Source organism: Notothenia coriiceps, unplaced genomic scaffold, assembly GCF_000735185.1.
Source record: "Notothenia coriiceps isolate Sejong01 unplaced genomic scaffold, NC01 NC01_scaffold00026319, whole genome shotgun sequence".
Classification (NCBI taxonomy): domain Eukaryota; kingdom Metazoa; phylum Chordata; class Actinopteri; order Perciformes; family Nototheniidae; genus Notothenia; species Notothenia coriiceps.
This window is the reverse complement of record NW_011359020.1, coordinates 136,236-147,457: the sequence shown is the minus strand read 5'-3', so window position 1 is coordinate 147,457 and position 11,222 is coordinate 136,236. Positions and strand designations below refer to the sequence as shown.

General features: G+C 42.9%; 3 protein-coding genes across 3 annotated transcripts; 1 reads left to right on the top strand and 2 right to left on the bottom strand.

Annotated features, from left to right (window-relative positions):
* Positions 1-1,142: 1,142 nt before the first annotated feature.
* Positions 1,143-1,692, bottom strand: LOC104956757 (ubiquitin carboxyl-terminal hydrolase 8-like). Its single transcript, XM_010784287.1, has 2 exons — positions 1,617-1,692; positions 1,143-1,444 (listed from the first exon to the last, which is right to left on the bottom strand). Exons 1-2 carry the CDS (start codon positions 1,656-1,658, stop codon positions 1,145-1,147), a joined length of 342 nt encoding a protein of 113 aa, XP_010782589.1. The 5' UTR covers positions 1,659-1,692; the 3' UTR covers positions 1,143-1,144.
* A 1,575-nt stretch (positions 1,693-3,267) lies between these two features.
* Positions 3,268-8,427, top strand: LOC104956760 (ubiquitin carboxyl-terminal hydrolase 8). Its single transcript, XM_010784290.1, has 8 exons — positions 3,268-3,282; positions 3,328-3,344; positions 3,438-3,656; positions 3,968-4,178; positions 5,156-5,392; positions 5,819-5,961; positions 6,162-6,294; positions 6,666-8,427. Exons 1-8 carry the CDS (start codon positions 3,268-3,270, stop codon positions 6,822-6,824), a joined length of 1,134 nt encoding a protein of 377 aa, XP_010782592.1. The 3' UTR covers positions 6,825-8,427.
* Positions 8,428-8,609: 182 nt separating this feature from the next.
* On the bottom strand, positions 8,610-10,901 carry LOC104956759 (putative ubiquitin carboxyl-terminal hydrolase 50). The gene is made up of 5 exons (XM_010784289.1): positions 10,671-10,901; positions 10,357-10,569; positions 9,735-9,877; positions 9,477-9,612; positions 8,610-8,975 (listed from the first exon to the last, which is right to left on the bottom strand). Exons 1-5 carry the CDS (start codon positions 10,899-10,901, stop codon positions 8,787-8,789), a joined length of 912 nt encoding a protein of 303 aa, XP_010782591.1. The 3' UTR covers positions 8,610-8,786.
* Between the last annotated feature and the right edge of the window lie 321 nt (positions 10,902-11,222).

The window sequence follows — 11,222 nt, the reverse complement described above, 5'->3', positions numbered from 1 at the left end:
ACCCAACCGGGGACTTGTGAGTATCCCCACACCCGCCCGGCGCCTCACACCTTGAGCAACTCCGGAGAAGAATAGAGTCCAACCCCTATCCAGAAGTAAGGTTCCAGAGCCGACGCTGTGCGTAGAGGTGAGCCCAACCAGATCCAACTGGTAACGCTCCACCTCCCGCACAAGCTCCGACTCCTTCCCCCCCAGAGAGGTGACGTTCCACGTCCCCAAAGCCAGCTTCTGTCGCCCGGGTCTGGTCCGTCGAGACCCTCTGCCTTCACTGCCACCCTTCTGGCAGCGCACCCGACCCCATCGCTGTTTCCCGTAGGTGGTGGGCCCGCGGGACGGAGAAGCGGAGGTGTTGCCCGCGTCGCCTTTTCGGGCTGTGCCCGGCCGGGCTCCGTGGCAAGCCCGGCCACCAGACGCTCGCCGACGAGTCCTCCTTCTGGGCCTGGCTCCAGAAGGGGACCCCGGGCTTCCTCCGGGCCGGGTATCCTCACTTCGTTCAACACTTATATATATTATAAAGACATCCACTTTCTTGTGACTCGTAAATACTACGCTTCCTAGGTTTTGGTGCGGACTGCGTTCACATCAGCGATGATCCGCTCCAGAGTTCACTTGCAAGCGGTCTGAGACCACCTCTTTTAAGCGGACCAGAGTCCGGTTGTTTAGTTCACTTCAGAGGTCTCAGACTGTGTTCACACCAACCCAAACGAACCGCACCAAGTGGTGAAACGTACCAGGGTTCGATTCAACCGGACTATACAAGGCAGGTGTGAATGCGACCTTAAGACTTCAGTTGCTGGGATTGCTGAGGAGCTGACCCCAGTAACTGATTAGTGCATGTCAAGATATTGTATTGTCTACATTCTTTTATTTAGCTTTTGTCTATATTTGAACATTTTGACACCTCAGTTTTAAGTTTTAATTTGTATTTGAATACCAACATGTGTCAGTACAGTTCTCATGATTCTTGGTGATGATGTTTGTAAATCAGGCTCGAGCATAAAGCTGTTTCCATGGTTACGGCTTGGGTTAGGCCCAAGCCTGAACCACAGATGGGTCGATTTGTTTGGGACATATAATAGTTTTGTCAAGCACAAACAGAAAGTATCCATATTTATATAGTGATATCAGAAAACATCCGAGTGCCTTACTTGGTCTCTCTGTTGATGGTGGGTGTGACATCAGCGGGCGGGGGGACAGTTTTCTTCTGGGCCTCGTCTCTCAGGTCCTGGGCGATATCGGGGGAGGAGTAGGAGCGTTTCAGTTTAGACTGCTCCCGGTCCTGGTCCTGGGTGGAGTCTGGTTCAGCGGGCCGCGGGGGTTTCTGTTTAACTGTTGGCGGCGTGGAGGGGGGGGTCTGGGGAACAGTGACCTCCGGCGGGTACAGGTGGACACGGTTGGTCGGGGAATGGTAGTATCTGTAGGTCCCCGTCACCGTGTCCAGGAACTAGCCAATAATGGAGGGAGGAACATGGAAAGAAAATAGGTCATTTAAATGAAAGAAACAAGCACACATAAGGTCTTCATTATTTATCAATTCAAATATATATGTTTTTAACCTTTTTTCATTCTTCAATTATCAAGTGAGTAAACACATTTCAGATTTAAACATGTGGTACCTTCATCCAACCAATTGGAAGGCCTGGGACACTCCTTCCCATCTCCTCACTTCTTGCTCGGGTCAGGGGCTCCCTCTGCAGAAACAAAAACACAAACCGACTTTACTTTAAAGTTCTCTACAAAAATGACAATGAAAGAGTTTCATAGTGAGGGGGGAAGTAAAGGTTGGCATACAATTGTGTGACTTAATTACATACATCACTGTTTTTATAAAGCAGAATAACTGTCTAACTAGTGTCTTAAAGGTGGGGTAGGTAAGTTTGAGAAACCGGCTCGAGATAAACTTTTTGTTATATTCCATGGAATGCTCTTAACATCCCGATAGCAATGAATATCTGAAGTGCTTTGACAACAAATCCATAAAAACATGTCATCTGTGGAAGCTGTAGTACTGTAAAAAGCACGACCAATCTTCTGAGCCGGCCCGGCTAAAATAACTGGATGGCCTACCTGCCTGTCAGCCTTCCATCTGTGCACAAACTTATCTCGTGCCCTCATTGGTCATGTGCGCGTTCGTGTGTGTTGGAGGAGGGGCTCTGTAAGGAAGTGGCAGATTTTTTCCGGTTGTTTATTTTCAAATTCTAGCGCACTCGAGCTGGTTTCTCCAAAATTACCTACCCCACCTTTAAATGGTGTTTTGTTTTTTAAGAATTCACTAACATCGCGAGACATTCCGACACCAGAGANTTTTTACTGTTACGACACTGTTCAACACTTATTACCGGCGGCGATATATTAACCTAGGAAGCATAGTATTTACGAGTCACAAGAAAGTGGATGTCTTTATAATATATCGCCGCCGGTAATAAGTGTTGAACAGTGTCGTAACAGTAAAAATGCTCCGTCAACTATACATAAAAGTCAGAGCCACCTGTCGTCGGTGAAATGCCCTCCTTACATCTCTCATTATATGCGTTATAATGTTTTTTAACGGACGTTGTCTGATTATATAATCATATGCGCGGGCCACTAGAGTCTATTGATCTCCAGATTAACAACTGCATGAAAATAACCTGCCGAAAGTGCCGATGCTCCATGGCGGAGGCTGCGGTAGAAATAGCTGGAATTTGCGTTTTTTACCCCCTTAATGTCTGACCAATGGTTGAACAGCATTTCCGTGCACATGACTTGTGTTTAAAATGTATAGTCCGTTTGAGTTTTGCCCGTGTGAACGCAAACCGATGTAACAAACTGTGGTCTGGTGCGCACCAGAGAAGCGCACTATTAGGTGTGAATGCGACCGAGTGTCTAGCGTTTTGAATCAATCATTATAATGTGTTTTTTTGGATATAACACATTAAGATAAGATATTATCTATTAATCCCAAAGTGGGATTTTGTCGATGTAGCAGCATGTAAAACAAAGTATTGCACATAATTAGGAATACAAAAAGAGTAGAAAATATAAAATGATACAATATGAACATCTTAAAATAGGAGATAAAACAGAACTAAAAGAGTGAAAATATAAAAGTTGACCGTGAATATAAAAATATGTAGACAATAATATAAACACTATTCAAGAGCTAAATTACAGCCAACCCAATATAAAAGTAGGATATCATTTACATTTAGTGTGCAAGAATGGCATATTAAATTAAATATAAATGTACAGTGAGATGTTATAAGTCCAGTTAACAAAAGAGAAGCTATGGAGCAGCCAGAGGTGAGTGGTTCTATAGACTTATGTTTTCCTGTATCCTTGTGACAGAGGATCTGGAGCAGTCTGTTAGTGAAGGAGCTGTCTGTCCAGCACATTGTAAACTCTTTAGCCTTATCTCTGCAGAAACTGCTCTCTCATTGTGTTCCTCTGTCCTGCAGGCCTGCCACTAAAGTCTATTCTAAAGTGGAGATCGCACGGCCGTCAGCTGCAAAAATTCGCAACCTCAACCCTTCTTTTGGAGGTCTGGGTCCATCGCTGACGGGCCTCCGCAACATGGGCAACACATGCTACATGAACTCCATCCTGCAATGTCTGTGCAACACTCCTGCCATGGCCGAGTACTTCAACAACAATTACTACCTGGAGGACATCAACAGGTCAGATTCTGGATATGTAACGTAATAATAATATATGCCTGTAATAACTGCAAAATATACCTGGCTGCTATATCTCCAAAATGGTTACAGATGTGTATTTTGTAAATTGTTTAATTTTGTATCTTTACTAAAGAAAATGGTGCATGCTTCTTATTTAATACTAAGCTGTTTTTGGCTCTTTTCTGCTGTAACAAATGTACATTTCCCCACTGTGGGACAAATAAAGGTATTTTCTGATAACTACTTCCCAGAAAGAGACATGAATGAAGTAAATATTTAAGATGTCCATCGCTGCTTTGTGTTTCTCCCAGGTACAACATCCTCGGCCATAAGGGAGAGGTGGCGGAGGAGTTTGGAGTGATCATGAAGGCGCTGTGGAGCGGTCTGTACAAGAGCATCAGCCCGCGGGACTTTAAGGTCACCATAGGCAAGATCAATGACCAGTTTGCTTGCTATGACCAGCAAGACTCCCAGGAGCTGCTGCTGTTCCTCATGGACGGGCTCCACGAGGACCTCAACAAGGTAGCGCACGCACTTCAAGCAACATTTATAACAACCATCAATGTGACATAAATAAAGTATTTAAAAGCTTTCGAATACCGCTTGGAGAAACATTTACATCTAATGTGCTCAACCTCGATTACATATTGAGTGAATAAATGATAAGTCATTAATTTATTTTAACTGTGTCTTCTGCTACTGCCTGTTAACGATGCAAAACGCAGTCTTTTATCATTTTTCTTCTGTTTTTTTCACCTGGTTTCATTTTGATGGCAAATTAGAAAGTAAGTGACTAGCTGTGTGTCCTTGGTCCTCCTGCAGCAGTGTGAGTGTGGCGTGTCTGCATCTGTTCGGTCTGATGCTCTGTCAAAACCTCTCTGCATGTAGACCCAAGACATGCCTCATTGCCTGTAGTGACTGATGTTACCGGCTTCATGTGCATTTGAATGGAGGAAAGGACTAGATGAATAGGGAAAGACAATTTCATAGCTTGATAATTATGCTTTTTCTATTTTTAGACATCAAAACATGATTGTTTTTCAATTTCTTTCAACGGAAGGCAACAAGCAGTCAGAGATGAGAAGGAAAGGCAGCTTTGAGATTCACTCTTTCCATTGTGTTTGATGAGGTTGTAACGGCTGATGACGTCCATTTCTCATGACACACTCTCCATCTTATCCCCTTTGTGTGATGTTCAGACCCGTCTGCCATTGGTTGGCTCTGTCCCCTCTCCCCTTTTATCTCTAGGCTAATGCTATAAGTCTGTCTAATTAATGAGTTATTAATTAGCAAGCGTTAACCTGCCTCTCATATCTTCCTACCTATCATAATGACCTGGCTGAACTGCATGCAAATGAACTGAAAGAGATCAGGACTTGAATTCACTTAGACACTCAGTCTGCAGTATGTAACTTCTCCTGAGTCGTGAAGACAGCTTGCTTACACCTTGAGCTGCAGTTGCTTTTGTGTATCAACATGTTTTCTGTCTCTGGTGTCAGGCGGACAACAGGAAGCGGTACAAAGAGGAGGATAACGACCATATGGATGATCAGGCAGCAGCCGACCTGGCCTGGAGCAAACACAAGCTGCTGAACGAGTCCATCATCGTGGCTCTGTTCCAGGGTCAGTTCAAGTCCACCGTGCAGTGTCTGACCTGCCACCGCAAGTCACGGACCTTTGAAACCTTCATGTACCTGTCGCTGCCTCTGGCCTCCACCAGCAAGTGCTCCCTGCAGGTCGGTCACACAACAACCTACCAACGTTTTGTTTTGAGCTTCAACATTTTCACATAGCTACTCAACCAAATGAAATGTAATGTTGGGATAGCAGAGTTCACATTTAAGTTCAAATGTATGCAGGGTTTCACATGTAAAGATTAGATAGAAATGGCAATTAAAATCTTACGACGCGAGCTCTTCCAGCGATGCAACGTAGTTAAATAATAAAATACAAATAAAAAATAGTGCAAGACTATATACACGTAATTAGAATATGATATATAGATAACATGCTGTACTGTTGAGTTCAGTGTTTCTTTCTCTTAACAAACACATAAACCTTCATCTTGCTACATCTTGAAGGCTTATAATGTTACTGAGTGTCTATGTAAATATATTTCTCTGTTATATATTTCAACTGATATGCTTGCTGCTTCTCGGCAGGATTGTCTGAGGCTGTTCTCCAAGGAAGAGAAGCTGACGGACAACAACAAGGTGTTCTGCCGACACTGCAAAGCCCACAGAGACTCCACCAAGAAGCTGGAGATCTGGAAGGTCCCGCCCATCGTCCTGGTGCACCTAAAGCGGTGTGTAGGGATGTCTGCATTACAATGATGTACACTAAATGGCTTTGTCACTGTCTATGGATGAATTCATAACTTTTAGCTCCAAACTAAATGCAGATTTTCACTTTTTTGGAAATATGATTTGATTTGTAATTTCTGTAAATGTTCTTACTGTTCCCACAATTGACACTCTTTTTCTTTAATGGGTTTAATTTCTGCAGATTCTCCTATGAGGGCAGATGGAAGCAGAAGCTCCAGACGTCTGTAGATTTCCCTCTAGAAACTCTGGACCTGTTCCAGTACGTCATTGGACCCAAAACCAACCTGAAGAGATACAGCCTGTATGGGGTTTCTGTAAGTACACTCCAGATACCCAAATGTCTATGCAAATATTAGTTTTCCATGATGTGTCCTCTTTTTAAAAGGAGCTTCAGAGATGCATTAACAAGTATCATTATTGTTATTGCTGTGTACTTATATATTCTATCTCCAGTATATCTATGTTTCATAAAGCTGACTGTCCTTTGTTTGATTCAGTCTATAAACGGTTGGAAAATAAACCAATAACAAATAAGTATAGCAATGCTTTGACTATAGATTGACTGTGTGTGCATTAGAAAATGGGGATAGTTAAGAATATCGTGAACATTTTTAACGGTTTACAATTCATTATAGTAATTATCTAGCTGCTTCGAAAGCCTAACCCTCTTTTTCTCCACTCCCAGAACCACTACGGGGGTTTAGACGGCGGCCATTACACGGCCTACTGTAAGAACGGCCCCAAACAGCGCTGGTACAAGTTTGATGACCACGAGGTGATGGAAATCTCCACCCCCTCCGTCAAGTCCTCCGCAGCCTACATCCTGTTTTACTCCACCCTGTGATGGAGCCGTAGGACACAAAGAGAGAGCACCACACCAGACTCTAAAGCCTGGAGGTTGTTTGTTCTTTTTACAGCTGAGGACCTGCCTGGCGCACATGGCTGTGGGTCGATTAGTCGTGTGTGTGCACACTAGTGGCGATTAGAAGGTCGCAGATGGGAGGAAGGTGTAGGCACACTGTGCAATGCTTCAGCTTCTAGAGGACCCTATACCTGTTAAACATGCCGTCTGTTCTTATTACTGATCATCTAGTGACTAACTGAGGCTCCTTTTACTTCTCGATGGGTGTGTGTAGGGCTGACGGATGATTCAGATGCTCTTCATTCTTTTCTGCCCTCGGTGTGGACGGCTGTATCGCAGAACAGATCGGTTCTGTGTCTACAGCCGAGTAACAGTTAGACGCCATGTACATACTTACCAATGCTGATGTTGCACATTCAAAATGTAAATACCGGAGGGCAAGGTGTTTATCTGTTAAGTGACCAAATTATCTTTTTTTTCCTTCTTGAAAGTAGCAGCCTTCATTGTATCATCATATATGAGACACACTGTGTAGGGGTTTAAAGGGATATTCAACCCCAAAAGCAAAGATGTATGTTTCCCCTCTCACCTGTAGTGCCACGTATCATGTCTGTGGATTATCTATAGTCACTGGGCCCTGATCTCTACATTGCTTTGTTTCTTTTTTCTCAAATGGAATTATTGATGTTCGAGCAACCAAGTGCTATTATAGTTGAGAGGAAGCAGACATTTTCTCCAGCCTAAATCTCTGAACTCTCTGCAACTCCCACATTGAAACAATCTGTGTTGATAAACAGCACTACAGGTAAGAGGAGAAATATGTGTTTATGATTTTGAGGTCAACTGGCCCCACTCTATGGTCTTCATGGGATGGAAGAGTCCGTGTGTGTGTTGGCTTTTGCATTCTTCCTTAAGCTAGGATTGAGATTGTTGCTTGTTCATATTAGCCACATTGTTGCACTTACACAATATGCAATTGGTTTAAGTTCATGTGTAACACCTTGTTTAACAGCAGACATTGACACTCCACTCTTTCATACGATGCTGATGCTGAGAGCTTGTCCGTCTCTTCCCGGGCAGTGACAGAATAAACCACCTGCAGAATTCTCTGTTCACACACTTAACTCTTTACATTCATATATTCAGACACAACTGCTATTTAGAGGGAACATTACTGGGATTACTTTGCATCCTTCTTGGCGTTTACCAGTTCTGCTGGTTTCCAGAAGGCTTTAATTTAGATTTATATCATTTTATTTCTGTGTTCAGTACTGACCCGAGAGAATATGAAGTCATGAGAAGATGACCTTGATCACTTACGCGAGTGTGTTAGCGTCAACCTGACCGACTGACTGAATTACAAACCCAAACCGAACTGATGTTTCCTCTGAAGGACCTGAGGCGGCAGGATTTGACTTCCTATGTAAAGTTTTATTGCCTAGCATGAGATCATTATCTGTTTTCTTTTTACTTGTACATGATGATTTTATTACTTAATGCTCTGGAAACAATTAGTTTCTGATATAACGATTATATTAACCTCAAACAACTCATATGACTATTTATTAAAACTGCTTCAAATTAATGTTTGTGTCTGATTGGCTTTTTCAGGAGATATCGGCTACAATGGAGCCATTTAAAAAAAGGTCCGATACTTATGGGGTTAATGAAACCTTCCAGCTAATCCTCTAGTCTCTTCCTTTCTACGGATATAAGACAATATGGTGTAGAAATATTACACACAAACATTTAGACAGGATATCATTATTATTACACACAAGACAATATTGGATATTTATTCAAAGAGCCGTTGTGGTTATGCCAGCGAAAATAAAGAGCAGATATCTTTTAAAGAATGCTTTCTTAACTGATTTACCCTGGACTTCTTTTAACAAACGATAGACACCAGGGTATCCATTAAACAGCACATGTGGCCTGCTGGGCTCAGAGTCCGTGGATGTTGGGCTTCTGGAAGGGCTTGCGGCTGTAGAGCAGCATGTAGGCATTGGGAGATTGAACAAGGCTGTCCTGGACCTCTCTGACTGCTGAGTCATCAAAACAGTGCCAGGTCCGAGTCAGCGCGTTGTGGCACAGAGCGGTGTAGTGACCCATGTTCAGGTGACCTATGTGGTTCTAGAGGATGAAAAGGTTTATTTACACAAAGTGAATCAAATCTCAAATTCTTTAGCCACAATTGATCATTTTATGATTTAGCAAGTACTGTACACAGTGGCCAGTTTTATGTGGTCATATACAAACAATTAAAACAAGACCGTCCTTTTAAAATGTGGTTTTAAAGTTTAATATCACTCAGCAACACACTAATTACATTGTTACTAAGATATGAAGTAACTGCAGTCATTACCGTCAACATATGTAAATTAAAGAAGTATATAATACATAAACAGAAATAAAGACAGAAATACTAATAATAACATAGTGACAGGTTTTAGTCAATTTTAGTGTCTTATCATCTAAACAAGTTATTTTGTATCTGCAATGAGAAAGAAAGTTTGAAATCTTCTATTGAATCCTTCCAGAGTTTAAGAATCAGTCGTTTTTTTGTAATAAAGTGTACACTCAAATATCATTTAGGCAGTACAGTTCATAATAAATGTGTGTATGTTTACTGACCACAACAGCATAAAGGTGGTATGAAGAAAATGAGTTGTTCTGTACTGAGCTGGACAGAAACGGGGAGAGGTCGAGCATCGAGGAGAACTCGACATTAGTCTTCAGTTTCATCTGGTTCTTCCCCTTACAACCAAACCTGGAGGAGATAAAGATACATTTGATTAACAAAACACTCATTCCTTTGACACTTAAACACATGCCCTTGCTGTTTAGTGTTAAAGTTTTACCTTTAACAGATAACGTAATGTGACTACCCACCGTTTCAGGTGCAACATGAGGATCTCTGGAGGTTTGTCTAAACAAGTGAGGACTGTCGTTTCTCTCCTCAGCCCACACATGGAACACAACATCTGCTCCCCCCCGGTCAGGACGGTCTGCTCGAAGAACAGAGACAGGCAGTCCTGCAACATGGTGACAGAAGTGAGAGAGCAATGAGACAACTTTATCTAAAACGTGCTATACATAGGCTACAGAGGGATATGGGCACCTACAGTATTGAGGTACAGGGCTCCACAAAGGCCACAGATCCAAAGAGAAATCTTCGGTCATTTTGCATCCCTTGTTTTTATTTCTGTAGTGGTTATATTAGTCGGTAATAATATCAGTAGTCGTATTCTGTCGGTTTTTGGTTGTTGTGTGTGGAGCTTTGTATAGTTTTGTTGAAGTTTTGATTTTCTTTGTGGTCTTTTTGAATCTGTTTTTGCTTGTTTAGCATCTCGTGGTGATTTTGTGTCTTTGTGGCTTCCTAAAAATAAATGTTACCAGTAGCCTACATTTAAACAGAGGATCTGGCCCAGGGACCCTTAGCCTGTACAGTAATCTGTCCATGAGTCATGTTGATGTTTCCATGGTAGCAGGTGTTAGAAGGTGTAAAATGTACCTGAATGGAGCACTTATTGATGTCTGTTGGGAGAGGCAGTGACAGCACAGTGAAGGTCTGAGTGCTGTGTGTCTGGTGGTCGCAGTGCATGCAGAGGGTCATGTAGGCCAGCTGGCCCTCGAACAGATGTGACACGATGGTGGACCCCCCCACCGCAGGGAAACAGTTCCTCTTCTGGTCTTGTCTTGGTCGTTTTGAGGAGCGCATCTTGTGCTTTGAAACAAAGTAAGTTCACACAAATACACATTTACTCTTTCTGATGGTGTAATGATTCACCACAGAGAGATACCTCTGAGTGATAGATGGTGCTGCACCTTATTGAGGTCGTCGTGGAGTGCGTTGAGGAGGAAGAGCAGCAGTTCCTGGGCGTCCTGCTGAGAGTAGTTGTTGAACTGGGGGAGGATTGAGCACAGCACTGACCTGGCTTCCACAGGCGCACAGCTGGAGCTCCTTCCCAGCCACATCTCCTCCAGCAGGCGGACAAACGTCACCACCACCCGACACTTCAACCTGCATGAACCGAGTTGAAACTGCTGAGAAAACATGACCCCCTCAGCATTAAAGGTCCCCTGTTGTGCAAAATCCACTCTTGCATGTCTTTTATACATAAACATGTGTCCCCTCTGTGTAAAGAGATTCTGAACGTTTCAGGAAAAAGGATTGTCTCTCTTTTTATCCTGATCCATTTATATAAAAACCTGTCGGAAAATGAGCTGATCAGATTTTGGCCACTTTGTGAAGTCATAATGTTTTTTTGGGTTGTGTAACCATTAGTCAATAATCAACCAAGGTACCCCGGTCCCCCCCCCCACCTTATCACCTGAATCTCCTCCTAGAGCACCATTGTGTTCTTTTTAACCAAATAT